Here is a 25,210-nt window from a genome sequence, read left to right as displayed (position 1 = left end):
GAATAGAGACTATTAAAGAAAATAAAATACCGTTAATATTTTATACCCAGAAGGTTTTTCACTACTTTAAGTAAATGGGTTTTCATTTCATATTATAGATATCGCATTGATTTAGAATTTAGAATGTTAACCCGATTTCACCAATAACCCCTAAACAGTCTTCTAAGTAAGGGTTCCTTAGTTTAAGGGACCCTTCAAATCACTACCTAACCTAACGATTTAGGTGACACTTATCTGTCGGTGAAAGCAAATTTTACGTTAGGTATCCCCTAAATTGACTTAGGTGACACTTAAATTTTACGGGTTGTTGGTGAAAACGGGCATAACAGTTTTATACAGATTTCTCTTTGATTCTGATAACTGTTAAAAATTCGATAAAGCTACAAACGGCGCCCCGGCCGGGGACAGGCCGAACACCAAAGCATAAACAAAAAATAATTAAAATTAAATTAATTCCAAATTCATTTGCTCATTTGAATCTTGAAAAGCACAAATAGGAAAAATTACTTTTTAATTTATTCGGACAGATCCTCTTTATGTTATAAATTTAAAACACGGTCCATAATTAATCAAATTTTTTTATACAGACCCTTATTATATGTTTTGTAATATTTATTAGAACATTTAGATGCTAAAGTATATTTAATTATGCTTTAGATATGGACTAGTGTTAAAATAAATTAAGAATTTTCAAATCGGACCAGTAGTTCCTGAGATTAGCGCGATCAAACAAACAAACAAACTCTTCAGCTTTATAATACCTACTATTAAAGATTTACACAATACACATAATATCCAATGACTTCATAGGTAAATATGCGTCAAATAAACAACCACCATTTTATAAACCGCCATTTTGAATTCCTAACATATTCTATTTGCAATCGAATGAGCCAGCAATTAAACACTAAAATTTATCACGTCAAAACAATATATCGGGATTTAGCCTCAAACATTTGTGCAGATGTTTGACGAATAATCATATCAGCAAATAATGCTAACGTATGTTTTCGAGCGAAAAGAAGGAATAGTTTGTGTTTGAAAAGCGATTATTTTGGTCATTTGTATTTGAAATGTCGCAATTTTTGTAGTTTTGATCTATTCTTTTTTTTTCTGTCTTTCGCATTTCAATTGTAGTTTTAAGCTTACTTTAAGCTATCTTATTCCTTTATAGTCTCTGGAATTAAATAAATAAATTACCTTCGGGGTAAACTTAAAGCTAGATTTTCGGATTTTCCGTGTAGGTATCTGTAGGTAATTCTGGAATTATTGAGTTACACACCTATCGAATTTCGAAACATTTGCATTCATAGAAGTAAATCATTTATAAATGATTAAGTATACTTAAACCAGTTTAAAACCCAAATAATACGTAATAATTTGTCATTTCAAAAGAAATTCAGATAAATTAGTTTGAGTTCGGCCTCCCAGTTCTTGTGGTAAGTCTATGAATAATACGGCTTTGGCCTTCGACTGTCTAGAATTTAATTGGCAACAGTTAATTGGCTGGTCTGAGTTTAGCCAATTACCTGATGCTAATTCCCTTATGACAATAAAGGTAATAGGTACAAAGTGGGATCTGAACTAACAAATCCATACTAATTTAATGAATGCGTAAGTCTACCAATAGATCCTACTAATATTATAAATGCGAAAGTTTGTGAGGATGTGTATGTGTGTGTACCTATATAGAGGGTAACTTGGATTAACACATAGGATAGATTTTATGGATTGACTGCACATAGGCGGAAAGCTAGTTTGTTATAAATGCAAATGCCTGTCGATTTGGATGTCTATTTTTCACTGTTCTGTTTCTTCTGTTTCTTTGATACTTTCTGTTTCTTATTTTGATAGAATTGCTTGAAAATAATTGATGAAACAAGACCAAAAGGCTTCTTTTCTTATAAATAAAGGCTTTGAAGAAGGGGTGGTCTACGTCAGAATTTTGAATTGTGAGAGTTTAAAATGTGGTGAATGTAATATGGTAGTCAAATCGATACTACGTTTGAAATTAAAATTGATATATAAACATTCGATATCTATTTTTCGATAAATTAATAAAAATATGACCTACTTGTTTTAATAACTCTCAATTTTAATAGCAGAAGTTTCGGCGAAAAACTTATTTATATTTCTTTGAAAATGTTGTCGAAGAATGTTTATTTCTATCTCACGGGAGCAATTACTATTAGCAGGCGTATCTGAATTCATAAAATTAATTTGTTTTCGAAGTTCTTGAGACAAGAATCCATTAAAATAATTTTTTAAATATTGTATTGATATCTAATATCAGATATTCATAGATTCTATGTTATTTTGACAGTAACCAATTTTAATGATATTTGAAGGTATGTACTTATTTTTTTTATGTTGTTAAAATCAGGGAAATATTGTTTTGTATTTTTCTATACTTCTATATATCTATACTAATATTATAAAGAGGAAAGGTTTGTATGTATGGTTTTCACGCATAAACTACTGAACCGATTATAATGAAATTTAGCACACATATGTAACTTGGATTAACTCATAGGGTAGGTTTTATCCCGGAAATCGGGAACGGGAACTATGCGGGTTTTCCTTTGAAAACGTGGTCGAAAAGCTAGTAAAGACTAAGCTACTGGGACGATCTTAAATTATCTTTGATCACCAAAATAAACTACCTACATATTTATTTCTGTATGCCGTATGATCTACAATTATCTTATTTTTATCTTCATCCCAGTCGAATTAAGCAAAGACTACCATCTCGTATATTAGAATACCTTCACATTCTTCTTTCTTTACACCAGCTTAAGAACGGCCAGTAGAATTATTATGCTTTAAAAGGGGCATTTAAAGAAAATTCCAAAATAGTTTATTTTCAATTACCAACCGTATCACGAAGCTATAACAAATTTTATCAAGAATAATTTATACGAAAACCACGTAAATATTTGTCAAGCCAAATTACAATTGGTTGCGTGCTGAACACCAGTAAATCTGAAGCATGTAACTCGACTATTTCCTCAATGATTTTGAATACTTATATTATTCATTTCAAATGTTTGTTCAAACGAGAATGTAATAGCGCTAATTTTGATATAATGGGCACATTAGGGTTGTACGGAGTTAGAGTTTTACGTTTTGCTATAGTTGGAATTTAAAATGGAAAGTAAATAGAATGAAATATAATGATATTGAGAGCAAGAACTGACGAATAATATTCTGTATGTATGTGTGAATAGGCAGGTCCACACAGACCAAGCAGCCTCGCGAATCAATTGCTGGGCGAACCAGCTCGGTCAGTGTGGACGTGGCTCTACACACACACATACGCAATTTTCGTGGGCAAAACTAGTTAATTCCAGTAGTTCCAGTTCCTCGAGGCGAAAATGGTTCGCGAGGCTGCTTTTTCTCAAAAAGGAAAACATGTGTGCATCTTGTTTTTATTGTTCTAGCTTTGTGAAACTAGATGGCGTTCAATTGTAAGATTAACTAAAGTACTACTAGTTACTTTAAACACGCGGATTTCTCACGTGCATGGGTTTAAAATTTATAAAAACCTTGTTGTGTGTGAAAATATATTTCATTCATCTATCCATACATTCATTCATCCAGCTATTTTCATAAATTTTCGGGCAGATAATAACCCATTGAGCCCCAAGCGGCCCGATCGGTCCCAGACACAATAGATTTTCTATTGTGTCTGTGGTTCCGGGGCCTGAGTTAATAAATAGTAGGTAGGTATAGTAGGTACCTATCTATTTGATGATAATGTATCTCTATCTCACTAGGTAACCAAAAGTTCCAGGTCAAATTGGGCTATTCAATTCGGATGTTGTTGCTTTATTTTTATTACAATTATTTTTTATTCCAGCGTGTACCCAGTACATTGAATTCACGCCATTTTAGTACAGCGGCATTGTCTAAAAATAGTCGGCCCATTTCCCCATTGTTCCGGGACATCGTATTTACAATCTAGATTTCGGTTGAATGACTAAAAATGAACTACATTTTTAGCTGTTTGTTTTACACTTTTTTTGTTTGTACAAAAGATTTTTCGACTCGCTCGAGATAATCTGTGACAAATTAATTACGTTGTTGTTCAAAATGTTTTAAATGGGATACAATTTTTTAAATAAATGCAATTTTTACATTCTTTAGTTTAAATGCATGTACGTGTATTTGTAAAGAATACATTTTAACTGATGCTCTCGACTTTTACCTCGATAAAAATGATCGCGTAATTTTCAGAAAAAATGTATCGAATTCGAATTACTTTCGAATCGAATTAGCTTCATCAGCGATACATTTCAAAAATGCAACGAATAAAGATCATCTTTTTTACAGTGAATACGAAAGCAATTATAACCTAGGTAGACAAAAATTTCATATTTAATGTAACGAACAAATAAACGATAGCCAATAAAATACAATACAACCTATTAACATTTTTTTTTATAATATTAAGTAGATAATATTATAATATAGGTACCTACTTGATTTTTTCATTAAAAAAATAGAAATACTCGAAACACAAAACCTCCACTCAAAAAGCGCAGAACATTGTCTCTTACATCTCTCCGAATCATTACCCGAAAATCTTCTCTTAACGAATTACCACATTAAACTGATATCCGACCGTTCCATAACCTTATCCGGCGATCCATTAAGAGCCTAAAATCTATCCCCGTCGATACCAAAATGGTCCCCCATTAATATAGAAGGTCGTTAAGCTACGGGCTCGTACGATAGTTTTTCACAGCGCAGATTTCCGAAACAAAAACGTTAAAGCAAAACTTTTTACATGACTGTACCTACTGGAGTACGTTTTTGCGCGAGTGTACCTACTGAACGTTTTTGCGCGACTGTACCGGTGTCTTGGATTTGACGGTAGTTTTAAAGATTCATGGTTTTGTGTTCCATTGTTCTGTGACGTCATAGCGTCTATTGTATGGGATTTTATGCGATACAATATGATTTATATGAATGCTTTGTTTGGTTTGGTAGCTTTTGAACGAAAAATGTTCGCGGACAGAATTTTTCATGACTATTTTAGGAATTAGTTAATTATTATCTCTTGCTATTTTATAACTATTTGTATAGATTTTTATTTTATTCTTATTCTTTGAAGTTTGTATTAAATCTGTATTTAGCAAAGGATATTATATTATTACGATATTTCATATAAACGATAAGTAATAATTAAAAATGATTATAATAATACCTATTATTTCTTTGTATTCATAAACCTAATGAATATAGCAATATACTGTCTGTAATATATTTATTAATCCAACAAATTAAAGCAACACTGGCATGTTACCAACGTTTTTTCTTTAGATATTATTGAATGTATAAAATGCGGATTTCCATCGTTTTAAAATTCAAATAGAAATTTGCGATTGTCGCGTTTATTGTTATGCTTCGTTTTAGATTCATTTTCATTTTAATATGAATATGATAATGTTTGTATATCGTTATTATATTTATTAAGGACCGTATTAAGCTATTGTTTTAACAGTATTAGCCGTTTGAACACTGAAGAAGGGTTTATGTTTAAGTGTATGCGTAAATAATATGTATCTTTGTTTAAATCCTACTAATATTATAAATGCGAAAGTTTGTGAGGATGTGTGTTTGTAACTCTTTCACGCTAATACTATGAACCGATTACAATGAAATTTAGCACACATATAGAGGGTAACTTGGATTAACACATAGGCTAGGTTTTATCCCGGAAATCACGGAAATCTCACGGGAACGGGAACTATGCGGGCTTTTCTTTGAAAACGCGGGCGAAGTCGCGGGCGGAAAGCTGGAATTTAAATATAACTTAGTGTTGTTAGATTCGCCATGTTTTTTAAAGTGTCACTGAATATTAAAAAAATTTTAATAACTAAGCTGGCATTAAGTGTGCGTAAGGTAATATAGTTAATCATAATTAAATTTTTATTCAATTAATTTAATAATTACATTCATGAAGCATTTGAAATATCACAACAACCAAAAAACTAAATCCATTTTGCTTTATTCTCCAATTTTACCTTTTTTATTTTTTGGCAGCCTTTAAAACCAAATCTGCAATTACCATTTTATTATCTTCAAAAATACCCCAGGTTTCGTCACTTTGCTGAGTAAAGACAAATCAAGGACTTACAAATCGCTTTTACTATTTGAGCTTGGAATTAGAGCTCTAAATTTAATAACTACGTGACGATCCCGGGATGATTTGCGCATCTCGTTACGTCTGTAGACACAGGGAATGTTGACGCCTTTTAATTATATTCAAGTCACACTTAATAGTTTAAGTCTTTAAGATAATATAACGGCTCAAAAACACCGGTTAATTTTGATTAAAGAGTAACATCAGGTCTCTCAAAAACACCGGTTAATGTTGCTAATGTTATGAATGCGAAAGTGTGTATGTATGTCCTTCTTTCATGTTGCAACGGAGCGATAGATTTTTGTGTTTGGTGATAGTTAGAAGCTTTCACAATGTAGGCTACTTTTTAGTATCTATCTTATAATTATATATTTTTTTTATTTTTAGTATAGGCTATTTTTTATCTAGGTATCTTATGGTAATACATTTATCTAGGTATCTTATGGTAATACATTTATCTAGGTATCTTATGGTAATACATTTAGGTAGGTATCTTATAGTAATACATTTATCTAGGTATCTTATGGTAATACATTTATCTAGGTATCTTATGGTAATACATTTATCTAGGTATCTTATGGTAATACATTTATCTAGGTATCTTATGGTAATACATTTATCTAGGTATCTTATGGCAATACATTTATCTAGGTATCTTATAGTAATACATTTAATTCCGATGGGAATTACTTCTTACCATAACAGCGAAGCTGCAGGTGGGAAACTAGTATTTAACTAAATATATGACGGTTTAAGATTTTTGACCAAATCGAAAAAAAATATCTTGAAAAAGATGACTTTACAGAATGTTCTATTTTAGCTCACGATTCATTTACATCAAACGAACATAGAGCTAGAGCTAGAACAAGAGCATTCTTTCGATCTTTTAGTGTAAACGAAATCTCGTATTCAGTGTTGTTCAGTATTAGAACATTGCATATAATCTGTTTGAACGCGCACTAAGAACAACGAAATACTGCTTTACGCCTGTTTACACTAAAAGAAGTTGACATAGTGGGGTTAGAAAGTTACTTTATGATGATTATTTGATGTATTTAAAAGCTAATACATAAAGTGTATTATCAAAATCCGACGTACTAATTCTCGAGTTATCTATACTTAATATTATAAAACTGAAGAGTTTGTTTGTTTGTTTGAACGCGCTAATATCAGGAACTACTGGTCCGATGATTTTAAACATTCTTTCGGTGTTAGATAAGTCATTTATCAAAAAGGCTATATGCCATCAAGATAAGATCAACAGGAGCGGAGAAACGCCGGTAAAACCGCAGGGCACAGCTAGTCTTTAATAAAGTCTTTGTTAAAATATTGTTAAGTAAAGTATTGGTACTTTCGTTTAAGAATTGAGGGGTATTAACGCTTTCACGAGGTTTCTTTTGTAAGGGATACTTGAGTGGACGCTTTATAATGTTGAGAGGGAAATTCAAGGGTAAAGAGTGTTTAGATTTTAAATATTATGAGACTAAATCGATTATTGAATTGGCACTCGTATTAGCCTACTTATAGATATTGTATAATTGCGATAGTTAGTGAGGATGGATGTTTTACTGTTTCATGAAAAAACAACCGGATAGATTTGGATGAAACCACGATGAAACTTTATAGTAGTGAGCTATAGAAATTTTGCCTGGCATAAATATAGAGTTGCATTACTTTTGATCTAAATGAACTGATTTTATTGATTTTATTGAGTGTCTTTAAAGGTTGAGTGTTAACCCGCCCGTATTTCTTAATGAGATGTCAATCCATACTAATATTATAAATGCGAAAGTAACTCTGTCTGTCTGTCTGTTACTCAATCACCCCTAAACTACTGAACCAATTGGCATGAAATTTGGTATGGAGATATTTTGATACCCGAGAAAGGACATAGGATAGGTTTCATCCCGGAAATCCCACGGGAACGTGAACTATGCGGGTGTTTCTTTGACTGCGCGGGCGATGCCGCGGGTGGAAAGCTAGTTTTAAAATAAATTTCTCACCGTTTAAGAAAATATCATCCTACCTTTAAGTAAACAAGAAAAATATTAAAATAACCTTTATTACTTACTTATACAATCCAACCGAAGAACGGTCTTTAAGGCCCATTGAAAGAGCATACCATTTCTTTTTACGATCACACGCGCATGGGAAAACAATCCATATTTACCTTTTCCATTTAGAGGCAATCTGGTGCGATTGCTCGAACGCAATTAGGCCTAAAATTGTTTCCTTTCCATGTCCTCAAATAGGAAATGGGAGGACGCAATTTGGAGCTATTAACTTCCTCTTGGATACTCTTCATTATCGGAAAATTTCGATCGAAGTATGTTATCGACGTTTTTATGTTTGTTCTGAGTAATATTATTGTTAATTAAATATAATTATCTACCTGAGTTCAATTGTTATATCAATAACAAAAATAGCTTTTTGTAAAGTAAGCAGATTGGATTCCAGTAAGTAACTATTATTTTCACTAGCTGTACCCGCGGTTTGTTTGAGTTAAAGACAAGATTCGTAACAACCGTGCCCTTTTTAATGTATTCGATTAAATTTAGACAATTAGAAGAACCCATTCATAAATTAAAACACATTGCTCTGCTTCTAAAGGTCTAAGCGTGATGATAATATAGCCTATATTCCTAATCGATTAATGGACTATCCTACCTACCTAGTGAAATTAATCAGTCGCGTGGTTCGTGAGATTAGTTCAAGAAAACAAACAAACAAATTAAGCAACAACAAACTTTATAATAATAGTAGGTACCTATAGATAATGTGCAACACTTTATAAATGAAAATTATAGCAACAATATAGAAACACTTGGATATATGCAAGTGTACTTGTATTTATAAAATGCAATACAATAAAAGCCATACAAGTAAGCAGCCATAACGCTGAGTGCTTCTCAGGCATTCAAAGTTATAGGAAAAGATATAAAAACTACAATAGATGAATACAATTGTACAGAATATACATTTGTATTCATCTATCACAAACACTGAATGAAATGTGAAAAAAAATTTAGTAGATAGTATATAGAAGAAAAATAACAAGGGTGGGTACATCTATTACTTACAACCTAATGTAAATTTACGAAAAAAGATAAAAATGCATTTGTTGTATGTATTTCTTTATTTTATTTATTTATTACTTTACTAGCTTTCCGCCCGCGGCTTCGCCCGCGTTTTCAAAGAAAAACCCGGATAGTTCCCGTTTCCGTGGGATTTCCGGGATGAAACCTATTGTATGTGTTAATCCAAGTTACCCTCTATGTGTGTGCTAAATTTCATTCAAATCCATTCAGTAGTTTTTACGTGAAAGAGTAACAAACATCCATACATCCATACAAACTTTCGCCTTTATAATATATGTTAGATGTTAGATTGCACACATAGAAGAAACAGAAATACAGAAAGAGCATGAAATAATATCTTAATTCAAATAGACTTTTGGAAAGCAGTGTGTATAGAGCAGAGCCCCGGCAAGCAAACTCTGTAGTATATTTAAGTCAATACAGATGATCTTAAAATCAAGAGAAATACCATCTTCACAAAATCAGCATACCCATTATATCCAATGATTGATACATCAATTTGATGGAAAACTTCCAAGTCACTGTTTAATCAACTAATGGATATCGGAAGGAACTTAAATGAAGATAAATATGTTTTTCGTAAACAAAAGATAGTAATTAGCAGTTTCTGCCTACGTGGCGACAGTTATTCATGAATCTGATCTATTAGAGCTTAATTAAAAACAAGTTCGGGATAGGGAAGTAGATCAATAGATGTCGTAGGTTGTTGTAATTTTCCATTGACGTAGAGTGGCTTGAGATAAACTTTGTATTTACTTTTAGGTTACCTATATTTTATTTAGTAGGGGAGCCCAAGAGGGAATTTTGGGATTTACTCGAGCGCGTAAACTTCGTACGTTTTCAGTTTGAATTCCTGAAATTTACAGTTTATCTATTTATCTGTGGATGGTAGTTAGAAGATAAAGATAAAGTTTCATTCGGTCTTACCCTTTAAATTATTAAAATTATGCGGTACATTCCATCTCGTTCAAATGCATAGTACAATCAAATATGAAATTATAACAACTTAACAGTTACTTCTAGATATTATAAAATATAAATTAATAACTACAGGAAGATTATTTAAATAACATTATGGTTATAATATCTAAGATTTAAAACTGAATATTATTGAAAAAAAAATATAAATCAAGAAAACCGCTGAAACAGACAGTTTTTACAGTCACCAAGTCGAAACTTATAAAAGAGTTTAATGAGAACTAAAACCTCATCAAGTATCGGGCTTGAATTGGTCATTCAACTTAATTAGCTCACTTGTCCAATCGCCTCAACTTACTAGTCTAACTTAGATTATCTAGATTAGATTTCTTCAACTGTCTTCAATTCCAAGCTACACAAAATAGACTTTTCCACGTAAATTCAATTATCTATTTAGTTTCCTAAATGAAGCAACATAACTTATATAAGTTTTAGCATTTAAATATTTTTAGCTATATAGCTAAAAAATGCAAAAAATTAATTAATATAAGAAGTAAGTGACACTATTACACTATTTTTCAATATAAAATAATATAAATTTCAATAATAAAGCAATAAATTAAGCTCTTCAGACTTAAAGCGAAAAGTGAAATAAGTCTAATTATTATTAAGCTATTGCATAGCTTCTATCGTGGGCCTTGAGCGTGGGGACCGAATCGAGAAATTCCGTAACAAAAAAACGCTCACCACTCGCCACGATCACCACGCTCCCCACTCCGACGGGCGGAGGTGTGGCTTGAAGGCATAGCATGCAATAGCTTTTCGTCCTGAACAGCATCACCCACGCAGCCTCCAAACGGAGGCCGCGTGTGTGAAGACCCCCGAGAGCAATAGCTTTACCGCGGCAGTCCCCGAGTGCCACACGTCGTTTTTTGTTAGTTCGTAAATCTTATACAATCAAGTTAATATAAATAATTTAGAGCTATACAGAATTTGTAACGTGGGTGTGAAGAGGTTTGATTCAAATTGAATTCAAAACAAAACACTTAACCCTTAAATTGTCACCCCTAGATAACTTGTGTTTATAATGTCCAAATTTGGAGGATGTATTGGAATTAGGATAGAAAAGAGGAAAATGAAAAAAAAATTAAAAATTTTAATTTTTTTCTATTGTTTTCGCTATGTCACATAAAACGGACATTGCCAATTATATGTACATGTTCGAACCGTCACATATAACGGACATTGCACATTATTCCTGCAACCGTGGTACATGAATACAATGGACATTTTCAACTCTGTAATTCAAAATTATTATCAAATTATAATTATGGACGATCTAGAATAAGCTTTTCAAACATCTGTCTTAAAATGTTGGTTAAAACTTTAACGATATCGTTAAAAATAATGGATTTTAAAAAACGACACTACCAAAAATCACAGCCTAAGAATATGCTAAGAATTAGAATAGAAATAGTATTACATATCCTGCGAACTCATCTAATACACCAAGATAGCCCTCTTCCCATTTCTTATATTGTACAGATTGAAATGTGTTTGCTTCATCGTATGCAAAGGAGTGGTATACCATGCCTGAAGTACCAAAACGAACAGGAAATTTAAATTTTTTTGGATTCTTTGGCATATAATATATCCATTTGCTGCCAGTTTTTTTTTAATTTGTAAGGTATTATTATTTAAATTTTCAAACATTGGGTGGTATTTCTGGTAAGTAACATGATGCTGTGACTGAAGAACTACTGAGAAGTAGGGAAGATTCATCTCGCACCTCATGTTAGGCTGTTCTGCAGCAATAATATTTTGTTGGTGGTAAAAATTCTGACTTTTTGGGTCTTCATTGTGTCTCAAATCAATATGTCGTATAATTCCGAAGGTATGTTGCTGGGGGTAAATGATTGACACTATTATCATATCCTGTAGGTCTACATTTCCTTCGAAATCGACATCTCAACTCAACGCCAGACTCTTCAACTTCCGCCAGATGTAGTTAGGGGATTTTTTATTGATTGCCAAGTCATGCTCCTGTAAAATATAATAAAAATAGAGAAAAATATATCAAAATGATTCCGTTGCAAATGGAGGGCCTTATTGGCAACGTCCGTTACATAGGACATGTGAAGAATACCCTAGTATATACTCCAAGTTGTCAACGTCCGTTTTATGGGACATCGTATATAAACTAATATTTTTATACCAAATATTGTAAAATATGTAAAAATTATGTCAAAATACTGTACTTATAATCGTATTCTAACTAATAATATAACATTATAAGCAAAATAGCCAAAATACTTACAGTTATTATCAATTTTATCAGAAGAGTCAAGAGATCCGTTTTTTGCAATTTTCAAATGGTCACCATCCGCGACTGTACATGGTTTTGGTAAAAAAACCTGCATGTACGCGAAGGACATAGCTAGTCCCTTCCCAATATACCAATTAGCGAAGCTTAGGTCTGCCATAACAGCGCCAGCATGTGTGTAAATACTATGTCCTTTAAAACGGACGAAATCAATTTAAGGGTTAAAACACTCGACAAATAAATTCTTCAGAGAGAAGTAAATACGGATATTTTAAAGACTCTGAATGGCTTCTTTACTTTTTATGACGTTTACACGAACTAAAAACGAATCTTCTTCTACACTTATATAATAAAGAAGATAGGTTATTTTTTTTTGTAACAGAGAAACTCAATAATTACTTGATAGAGTTTTGAAATATTTTAGGCTTTAATTTTTGTTTCACTATTCGTCAACTTGACCATAACTTCTTTTATTATTATTGTATTGTAAATACTTATCTGTTCTAAGATAGTTTTTAGAATATACAGTACATAATATTATATAATTTAGGTAGGTACATAACTTTACACTACTAATAAGCCTTCGCCACAATCTCTTCATTGTTCGCTGAATATTGTCTAATATTTGCGAACTGTTACAAATCTAATATAAAAAAAACTGGAATAAAAAACATTCCTGCCCTTTATCAGGACAATGTACCCAAAAATTCCTTGAAAATTTCGTTAAATAACGCAAGGAAGGCAAATTATGCGAAATTAACTCTTAAATTTAAGTGCCGCAGAGAACGTTTTAGATAATAGCAATAGATATGTCGAAGTTTTTACTGCTAAAGAAATGTTTCGAGTAAAGTTTTTATGATTCAAAGGATAGAATATTAATAAAAGTTGGTATTATGAAGCGTAAAACTGAGGGATGACGCCACCTGCCACGGGACGGATATATCGAATATTAACTTTGTCTGTAAGACTGTCTTTACGGCTTTCACATATTTGATTTTTAATGTTACTCGTAATGTACCTATGTATTTTGGTTTGTTCTTTTCTAGTCACATTTCGATAAATGCGTCTATTCTGTTTTTTCTTTTAACGTCTTTTTTCCCATTGGTCATCTCGTAATGATATTATAATATACCTAGCCTATAGCCTTTCTCGATATCTATCTAACACCGAAAGAATTTTTCAAATCGGACCAGTAGTTCCCGAGATTAGCGCGTTTAAACAAAGTCTTCAGCTTTGAAATATAAGTATAGAAGTATAGATTTAGACTTAATATTTTCTTTGCATTTCTACCCAAACTAGCATATATTATGTCATCAAAGCTCTAATGGAAGTAGTGTTTCATATTACATTGTAAGACAATCTTGCTTTGTTCTTCAACAATACTCTATTACGTATAATATAAACCATAAGGTCTGGTAAAATCTTCAATAGAACTTTTCAATTCTTCCTATTTGTTTTGTTCTTCCATAATGCATCCTTGCTAGTCTAGACATGACATTCTATTATCAGCTTCTATCACATTTTCAATGCCTTTCACATTTGATCTAGAGATAATTAAAAACCCTGTTCGCATCAGACATCTATTGTTACCTTAATAGCAACGTAATTCATGTCTTCTATTGAAAATTTGTAAGGAAACCTTCTCGTTCGAAATTGTTATTTTCAAAGAGGTATTGCAGGATAATACAAATTGTCTTTACGTGTATTATAAAGCAGTTTTTTATAGGTTTGTGTTTTCGCTATTGACCGATATATAATATGAAATATACATTCTCGATTTTCTCGAACTTCTGTTCCTTGACTATATCTGTGACATATTACATCCAAGTCGAAACATCAGTTTTACCTAATTGATAAACATACGTACATCTGTTAATTTGTTCATTCACACAAACATTAAAATTTTCACATGAATAAAGATGGTTAAAAAAGTAAAGATGAAGAAAATGAATATAGACTCATATACTATCTGTATAGGTTAAAAATCTAGATTACGTCATTGTTCATTCGATAATGGTTTGGGTGGGATTATAATATTTTAACAATATATTTTACAGTTCGGTTGTGTTGAATTCATTGAATTGAACAAAGTAACGAGAAAAACACACAGACCGTTTCCATAGACTTCAAAACATTGACATTTTGCATTCAAGAGATAGGTTTTTCCTTTTGTAACCATTCAAAGATATCAATTGAAACCAATTCAAAGAATCAGCATTTCAAAACCCGCACTCGACTCGAAAGAAAGTCTCCAACAAAATGAAATATGTAATTACGATTGTTCCCTCTTGTACTTATTTCAAATTGTACCGCTGATCTTTCATGAGCGATATTAAAATCAGAAAAGTAATCTACTGGCCAAGGTCAATTTGGGTCTAACGATGGCTACTTGTCATTCGTAACAAAAACAGAAATGCGGGAGATTACAAAAATTTCTTCCGCTAAAACCGCTTAGTCTGCCTTAAATGAGGCCGGAGTAATACGAGTGCGTGGCTAGGGTTGTCGCTAAGCTGTTCTAGATTGTTTATTAATTTTTATGTTATGTAATAGGCTATAATGAAATGGTTTTACTGTCAATACGTTTTTGAGTAGATATTATATTATGCATGTTTTATAGCACGTGTTAAATGTTTATTAGCGTTTTCAAAGGTAAATTTTCAAGACTTCGTTTCAAATATAAAACTGACCTTAACTTTTATGTGTTTTGTTTTTTCAATATTTTGTTCATTTACCTCATTCGTCATTAAAAATATTCTTATTCTTCTCAATAAAGCCTTCATTAACAAACACAATCTTAAATAACAATATTTCTATAAATAGATAAATATAACTTTTATGTGGCAACCCTACCATGTTTCTTGACCCGTTTCAGTGTGAAAGGGCGCGACGCCGCGGGCTCACTTGGCAACTGTAAAAGACTTTTTCATTTGATATCATCTGAATACTGTAATTACTAGATACAAATTACTTTGAGCAACACAGTTTTAATTTTATTAATCTTCTCTTTATGTAGGTTAGTGTTCTTGAAAGATGACTTTTATTGTTATTTAGAATTTGTTTCAGTATTGTTTTACAGCATTGTGTTGAACTTTTATTGAAGAATAGATTTCCGCCCGCGGCTTCGCCCGCGTTTGCAAAGGAAAACCCGCATAGTTCCCGTTCCCGTGGCATTTCCGGGATAAAAACTATCCTATGTGTTAATACAAGTTACCCTCTATATGTGTGCTAAATTTCATTGTAATTGGTTCAGTAGTTTTTACGTGAAAGAGTAACAAACATCCATACATCCATACAAACTTTCGCATTTATAATATTAGTAGGATGAACTGATCACTGAATACTATTTAAATTATTTGGGAACGATGAAAAGCAGAATAAACTGCGATGAAACAGTCATATAGGTAGTCATAATATAGTAACCCCGGTTAGTGAATCTTGTGCATACGTTTAGAAATTAAAAACTAACAATGTATCTATATAATAGTAGTATTTCGATATACCTAGTAGTGATAGTTTCAATATAACAGACTTATAGAAGTCATATGTTATTGAAAGTATAAAAGAACTTTTTCTAAAAGTATACTCGTATACAATAATTGTATATTGCAATTGTCTAATTAGTCAATACCATTCATGTGTATTTAAAACATTTAGCTTGTTGTTTTAACTCTTTATTGTAACCCATCCGAAAAAATAACTACAAAGCACTCATAACTCAACGAAATTTTGAAAAAAAAACAGCAAAATTTATCTGCCATGCCCAGACTTAATTAAAACCCTATTTTATAAAAGGCGAAACGATTCAAGTGTAACGAGGGAATTCAGAAGCGAAGCGAAGCGGTTCAAACGCATGCAAACTCATTAACGGATGTATCTATACTAATATTATAAATCTGAAGAGTTTGTTTGTTTGAACATGTTAATCTCAAGAACTACTGGTCCGATTTGAAAAATTATTTCGGTATTAGATAGTCCATTTATTGAGGAAGGCTATCCAATATCCATACTAATATTATAATTAATGCGGAAGTAAATCTGTCTGTCTGTCTGTTACTCAATCACGCCTAAACTACTGAACCAATTTTCATGAAATTTCGTATGGAGATATTTTGATACCCGAGAAAGGACATAGGCTACTTTTTATCCCGGGAAAATTACGTAATCCCGGAAATCCCACGGGAACAGGAAATATGCGGGTTTTTCTTTGACTGCGCGGGCGAAACTGCGGGCGGAAACCTAGTAGGCATATATTATATCATCACACTAAGACCAACACGAGCGGAGCAATACGGGTGAAACCGTGGAGCACAGCTAGTAAATATATTTTTTATACCTGATCAATAAAACTGGACCGGGAAAATCAATACTACCAAAGGGAAATGTATGCAAGAAAGTAGAGCACATTAACTATCGCTCGGATGAATTTGAAATTATTTTGCAAAAATAACGGAGACTTCATTTGGTAGAATTTGTATCCCCTATTTGGTTGTTCACGATTTTGGATATACTAAATGGAAAGTGTAGAAAAATGTTATTTTATTCAAATACAAAATAGGTCGCGTTGTTACCCAAATTTAAGAATGTATATCTACTTCTGTTTGCATATTCCTTTAGATTCGTACCTGTTTTTATCTTCGCATTATTATTAAAGACTTTGAATTATTTACTTTGGCTGAAAAGTGAAAAAAAAGAACATCATGTTACTTACGTCATAACGTGTAATATTATCTTGATGATTTTTTCTATTCAATTATAAGCAATACTATATTTCGCTCATGACTACTAACCAACGCTTAACAATCACAATATAACAATATTCCTAACGATTTTAAGTTGACTAATGAGCAATCCAGTATCTCCCGCTATACATTCTCTACTATAACTTCATACTTTTATAACCATCCTTCCCCGGATTTAAATTGAACACAATATCATAATGTACAACATTGTTTCAACCACAACACATCGATCACGCATTAATACTTCGATTCAATTACACATTTATCTTGCTTCAGACAGGTGAAACTCAAAAAGGGGTAGGGAGGGGGGGGGGGGGGATTTATTCGTTTCCAATACATTATCGGTTTTGTTCGTGTTGTCAATTAAGTATTTTATTGGAACACGCATTCTGTTTCAAACTCGTATGTTCGATATAATTATGTTTGTTGAAATGTGGAAGAGTTTCTGTGGGATAGGTATCTACCTATATATTGTGTTTTTAATCACTACATAGTATAAAAAGAAGTCGCTTTCTCTGTCCCTATGTCCCTTTGTATTCTTAAATCTTTAAACCTACCTACGTAACGGATATTGATGCCTTTTTAATAGATAGAGTGATTCAAGAAGAAGTTTTTAGTACATAATTTATTAGGTTTTAGACAAATCGGTCGAAGCCGCGGGCTGTATGATAGTAGGTATAATATAATAAAAACAGGTATCATATACAGTACTTGGTATAATTAAAAGAGCATTCATATAATAATAAGAATTTAAATTCTTAAAATGCCCTTCGAGAAGGTAAGTAAAATTTGCTGGAAATTTGTAGAAATCATTTCTTCGTAAAATATGACTTGATAAACTAATATATAATACGTATTTGTATAATAATACAACAAATTGTGGCTAGGCCTTTTCATATTTTTAATTGTAGATAAATAAAAACTATAAAAAATAACTTATGATACTGAGAATGAAAGATGTTTGTACAATAATTTAATACAGACGACAGCTACTAAAACCTAACTAAAAACATCGTTTCAGTATCATTATTATTCATAAAACACAACACAAAACTTCAACAATCATAACCAGCATTTGAGTAAAACAATTTGCAAGCAGAAACCGAGAACTATGTTTTACGCCATCACAAAACCCGCGGGCAAATTCGACTTAATTATAGTTATACAGCTGTACTAATTACTGAGGAGAAATTAAACGCAAAGCTGAGACATTTTACGCGTCAGTGAAGATGGGATCAATCTTTGAGATTGTTAAGTCAATATGTTTTGATAATTCGGTGTTTGGGGGCAATATAATACATTCAGATATTTATAAACGTGTTTGAGAATGTGTGTATGATATTTTTATCTATATCTATACTTAATATTATAAAGAGGAAAGGTTTGTAATTATCTATGTATGTATGTATGGTTTTCACGCATATACTACTGGACCGATTTGAAAAATTCTTTCACCATTAGAAAGCTGCATCTTCACTGAGCAACATAGGCTAGGTTTTAACCCGGAAATCCCACGGGAACGGGAACTATGCGGGTTTTTCTTTGAAAACGCGGGCGAGGCCGCAGGCGGAAAGCTAGTCCCTAATAATAATCATATGCGACAAGTTAAATTTAGGTTTGTTTTATGAATGTAGCTGTAGATGAGATATGTTACTGTTTTAAAACCCGTAATTTTCGTCAAAATTACAATTACAATGATAATATTGTTAGTTTGTTCTAACATAATTTGCGTGCAACATGGGCCACGTAAAAATAAAAAAATGGCTGAAATTTTGACCACATTCCTATAAAATATTCTTTGAAACTGCAAACATTATTTTATAGGAATGTGGTCTGTTTTATTATAATTAAAACTTCAGGGAAGTGAAATCAAAGCTTTCATTTGACTTTATTCCATTTTCTTTGTTGTTACTTCCGCTTCCATTTTAATTGAAAACGTGACGCTATTTATATTTAAGGATAATGATAAAATTACAAGTTTACCTAATTTAAATAAAAACAATTGTTCAGAAAACCTTGGCAACAACACAGACTATTTCATTCTAAAAATAACTACCACTCTCCAGAATTATTCCAAACATTAAATAGCCGCAAATAAATCTCATTTTAATTCTCTCGTTAAGTATTTAATATCACAAAGTTTCATTCAAGAAAATATGAAACATTTCCAACGAGATCTTACAATCTCAAGCCTAGCAACGTCTCCACAAAACTATTCAAACATTAAAAAGAGATTTAATAACTCTCAGCCGCTTAATCGCTATTGTGTTCGCGTCTGAAGCATTCACAATATCACAGTTATAAGCGGGTCTACACAGAGCGAGCAGCCTCGCGAAGCAATTGCTACGTGAAGCTCGGTCAGTGTGCACGTGACTCGGCCGAGTAAAGCTTCCTGACGCTAAACGCTTCCAACTTCAAACTAAAGGAAGCGATACTATTGGTTATTTACAAACACATTCCTCGCTACACATCCGCGCACATCATTGGTGGAAAGGCACACTAAAGCGCGTGTGACGTCATTTCTCTACCGAGCGACGTCGACCACCGAGCTTTGCGCAGAAATTGCTTCGCGAGGCTGCTCGCTCTGTATAGACGCGCCTAATCACAATTTACCTTCAATAAAAGCGAAATTAAATTGAGTTAGGTTTTGAAATGTCGTATTACAATTATCTGCTACGCGTAAAATCACCTTATCATGAATTTCATTAGAGCCATAATGGACTGGAGCCGTCTTAATTAGATTAAGACTTGATACTAATTTTCTCGATATTACACAAATGTTCTGACTTAAATCTGACTCAATCTAATTTAAGATTGAGATATAATTGTTATTAATGCCTGAATATATTATGTGAAATTTCGAGAAATGGTTACTTTGTCGACAGCAATTATTTATTACTTTGAAATGATACTTTTTTCATTAACTCACCATGAAATAAAAATAGGAAATAGTAATTATGGTAATAAACCTATAATAATAGGGAAGATTAGCATCGGTAGGTACTATTAGTGTAAATTATCAGTTGATATTGAAAAACTTCGAAACGAAACGTTATAACTTCCAAGGTAACCAATTTCAGTATTCAATATTAAATTTCAATATAAAATCGTCTATTATAATGAGCAAACTAAAACAGCGCGATCATTATCATAACGAAGGTAACCAAAACATGTTAAAGAAACGTATTTTTCCCATAATAAATTTATATTAACGAGCGTGTAAGCCCAAAAGCCTTTCCGGCGTAGCCTTTAAAATTCACGGCAGGAAAGAATAATTGTAAAAATGAAATGGCATTTCGTAATATACCACTATGTTCATTATTCATTTTGCGGTATAATCCCGGCTTCTGACATGTAGATTATAATATAATACATCGCATTGTATGGTTTTATATTTATCGTGTGGAGTTTAAAATGTTAAGAATATTCTTTAGAAGATTCTAGTGACTGATATTTATGAAAACTTGGAGTTCAGATGTTTAGAATAGAATAAGATTATTATGATGTCTAACTAGTAACCCTGTAGGTTCAAACTGAATACCAGTATACTTTGAAAACATAATACAACGTCTAATTATCCTTATTAAGTGTAATATTAAAAAAAAATCTTACCGATTTAGATGTTAGAAAAACAAAGATAGGGAAATTACGCAAATTGTAAAAATACTATGCGAAAGTTGATTTAGCCTTAATTGATTTCAAACCCAATGTTATAAAAATAAAGTTCATTTTCAAAAATATTTTTTTAAAAAATAAGAAACGTTTAGAGAAAAAAACAATTATTATTGTGGCACTACAATGCCTTCTACACATATTTTTAATTAGGCCACGGCTTCTACGTTTCTTAAGAAATCTTTATTTATTGTATACTTGAGGCTCCAGATGTTTTTCTTATATTTAAAAACAAATATTTTCAAAATTATTAACCTAAATTTCGTTTGTTTCAGGTGTTCTCAACAGCATCAACATTGCCAATAAGCCCATACAAAAATGTCGTATTGAATGCAAACAAAAATCCAAAGGGGGTTATAAACAGAAATGGATCTTCAAAGGTGATATACACAGAAAATGGCCGCTCACAGATTGCCATTACACCTCTGCAATTCAATAAAGCAGTACCTCATAAAACTAGAGTTAACAAAGATAAAAGAAATAAAGAATACATTAAAATTAGACGTGAAGCTAGAAGCAAGAGAGAGGATAATATTAGTTGTGTTGATAGTGTTGTTGTTAAGTGTGACGTCAAGTGGTAATAGTTTTGGTAGGAATTCTATGTTACGGACCAGGATAATAGGGACTAGGTACGGTAAATTGCAAGGCGTGATATTGCCGATGGATCAACATAAGTACTTGAAGCCAGTGGAAGCGTATTTGGGAGTGCCGTACGCGACGCCGCCTACGGGATCTAATAGGTGAGTCTCTTGATTTATTATAAGGACTAGATACCGGTTACCTAAAGTTGTTCTGTCTATCTTCGTTTTTTCTAGGCAGTATGAATTAATGCATAGCCAGCGAACGTTGTTCTGCGTGTATGAAATATACTTAACGAATTTCATAATAATTTCTCTACTCGGTCAGGCAATTTCAAAGGTGGTTACAATTTACATCGTATTTTATAAAAATGTGAAAATGCATGCATTTGCAGCGTGGATTGATTGAAAAATCAATAGTCTTACAAATATACCAACTGAAGAAATGAGACCTAAAGAAATGAGTATCATTCATTCAGTTTCAATGTCTTGAATATAATAATTTTAATGAACGCATGAGAAATATACGAGCATAATGATTGTAGTTCTAATGCAAATTTTATGACTTGGCTGATATTTAAAATTGAAAATATTAAAATAGAAATATTGACTTCTCTGGATTTTTAGAACAGATGGTCGAGAGCGATAAACTTGAAGGGTCTTAAAAAATTAAGTAGGTACATACTGCAAATAAGAGCATAGATAATATGTTGTCTGTATGATGGCAAAAATAGAACAATGTGGACTAAACTCAGCTTAATTTAATTGGTCTGTAAAGTTTTTTGTTTTTGAATAGAAATTTTGCGGTTCATTTCAAATAATGTGCAAAGTTTGTTCATAAACATAATTTATGTGGAATAATCAAACTTTGCCGAGTTACATATTATGACAAAGGGTTCCAATGTCCTGCCATTTATGAAGTATAATAGATAATATAAGCATTTGAATAAAATAGTTTTTATCGTATCTACTAAAATGTAACTAATTTTTAACCGACTTCAAAAAAAGGAGGAGGTTATCAATTCGGCTGGTATATTTTTTTTTTCGGATAGGCTCAGTAGTTTTTATTTTATGAGCATTTTTGTCTGTACTCGATGACTAAATTGAAATGTAGCAAGTAACTTTGATTCACTTCCCGGTAACCGATTGAGCTGAAATTTTGTATACGTTACATACGTACCTTTACAAAATTTCAGCTCAATCGGTCATCAGCTATTTATTAAATAGGTTTGAAGTCGGTGCCAAACACTAAGCACTTAGTATTATGCCCGTTCAACGACATCAAACTAACTAAATTATATGTAGTAATTAATAATATCATTTTTTTTTTTACTTTTCCGTTTTTGAAGTCGGTTGTTTTTAACGCAGTTATTTTTATTTATGTTATAACATAGGCATAACTTGAAAGGGTCATTAAAATCTTTTAATATATTTTCTAGCTTGTTCTTTAGAAATCTAGAGAAGCTTAATATTATAATCCATATTTATAATTGTAAACTAGCATTCAAGCCGCGACTTTGCTTGCGTAGATTCATACTTATTGATTACCGTTCTAAATATTATACCTATGTACTAAAAATTAAACAATGAGTTACATAATTATTTAAAGAAGACATACGACAAAGTAAATCTTCCTGTATAGATAATATAATTTATAGAAGTCTTTTGAGGGTTATAAGAAAAGAGAAACAAGGAAAAATTTATTTTCGAGGAAACAAATTTGATTTATTTTTTTCCTTATAAAAACAACAATGCAAGAAGTCTATTTATATAAATACAAAAGCGAATGGATGTTTTTTATTCAATCACTTTAGAATTTCAGAACCGATCTTAAAGAGATAGATGCTAATTTAATATACTATTTTATTAATCAAGAATTGAAATTACTGACCCATACATATTCATAATATGTAATCATCCTCTTGTTATATTACTAGCTTTCCACCTGCGGCTTCGCCCGCGTTTTCAGAGAAAAACCCGCATTATTCCTGTTCCCGTGGGATTTCCGGGATGAAACCTAGCCTATGTGTTAATCCAAGTCACCCTCTATATGTGTGCTAAATTTCATTGTACTCGATTCAGTAGTATTTACGTGAAAGAGTAACAAACACACACACATCCTCATAAACTTTCGCATTTATAATATACTAGCTGCTCCGCGTGGTTTCACCCCCGTGGCTCCACTCCTGTTGGTCGTAGCGTGATGATATATTATACCCTATAGCCTTCCTTGATTAATGAGCTATCTAACACCGAAAACATTTTTCGAGTCGGACCAGTAGTTCCCGAGATTACCGCGTTCAAACAAACAAACAACCTCTTCAGCTTTATAATATTAGTATAGATTTTATTTAGTAGAATTCCAGTCATGCGGACTACCTCTACCTATGTTAAAAACAATAGATAACTTTTGTAACCATTTTACTATTAATTTATCAATAAACGATTGTTCAAAGTTTTCAACTGTAAAGTTGAACATTTCAATTTATCTGATTTATATTGAAACTACGGCAACGGGTCAGGCGAATACCAAACGAATTGTTTTGTATAAATTATTATCAGAGTTTCATATAATTGCACGAAACCTTGATTTAATGTTATTTTGAAACTAAACGGGTCAAGGTGTACGAGAAGTAATTTTGCGACAAATAGTTTTTGGTTTTGTTTGTCGAAATTAGTGACAAAGTTATTATTGTAAGATTTTTAATTAGCAAGGGATGTACTTACAATATTACTTTTAAATACTACTAGCTTTCCGCCCGTGGCTTCGCCCGCGTTTTTAAATAGAAACCTATCCTATGTGTTAATCCAAGTTACTCTATATGTGTGTGTGTGTAAATACTAAATTTCATTGAAATCGGTTCAGTAGTATTTGCGTGAAAGAGTAACAAACTCACACACACACACACACACACACACACACACACACACACATCCTGACAAACTTTCGCATTTATAATATTAGTAGGATTAGCAGGATAATTCATTTTAAAACCGCACAACATGAATTGGGTAACAATAGTTTTTTTATAAAAAAAATCTGTTACTTATTTCGTGTTTAACAATCACCAATTTCCACAGGTTCGCGCCAACCCGCGCGCCAGCACCATGGGACGATGTCAAAACCGTAGACCACATGGGCCCTGTCTGCCCGCAGCGGCTACCAGACATTTCCAACGAGACCCTGACCCTAGAACGAATGCCGAAGGGCAGGCTTGAGTACTTACGAAGGCTGCTACCGAGGCTCAAGAACCAGAGCGAAGACTGCCTGTATATGAATATTTATACGCCCGTGCAAGGTTGGTATCTCTGTAATGGCTTTGAGCTTCGTTAGCTTTGTTGACAATGTTGGTAGTGGAATTCATATTTTTTGTAATAGTTTTCCGCCCTCGGCATTGTCCGCCAGTTAAAAGAAATCTGGTATAGTTCACGTGTGAGTTTATGATAAATTTCATTCAATTCGGTTCAGAACAGACAGACGTGCAATTATATATAATACTAGTACCTAGTACCTACGGATAGTTTAAATCACTCTTTAATATCAAAGTTCTGTTATTCTCTGTACATGCTTTTTCTGATTAGAGGTTGGGAAAATGAAGATCCAAAAATGCTTATAAAATTTATAAATTAATTTTACTGTCCTATAATAATAGTATACCTACTCAACATTTTATATTTACTGTGACGTAGAAATACATTAGAGTATTTTGATAGTAAGATAACTTATTTTTTAG

The 25,210-nt window shown here is 32.3% G+C and overlaps 1 protein-coding gene across 1 annotated transcript in view; it reads left to right on the top strand.

Moving 5' to 3' along the window:
• The window catches only part of LOC123702339 (neuroligin-4, Y-linked-like), a 60,304-nt gene that overhangs the window by 11,612 nt on the left and 23,482 nt on the right, over nucleotides 1-25,210 (top strand). The window contains exons 2-3 of the mRNA XM_045650061.1: nucleotides 21,174-21,638; nucleotides 24,558-24,775. Of these exons, the coding sequence (XP_045506017.1) occupies nucleotides 21,295-21,638; nucleotides 24,558-24,775 (562 nt within the window). The 5' untranslated portion in view covers nucleotides 21,174-21,294. The remainder of the gene's footprint in view (nucleotides 1-21,173; nucleotides 21,639-24,557; nucleotides 24,776-25,210) is intronic.

This window comes from Colias croceus, chromosome 2, assembly GCF_905220415.1.
Source record: "Colias croceus chromosome 2, ilColCroc2.1".
NCBI lineage: Eukaryota > Metazoa > Arthropoda > Insecta > Lepidoptera > Pieridae > Colias > Colias croceus.
Note: the sequence above shows the minus strand (reverse complement) of the source record. Positions and strands in the feature narration are given on the sequence as shown.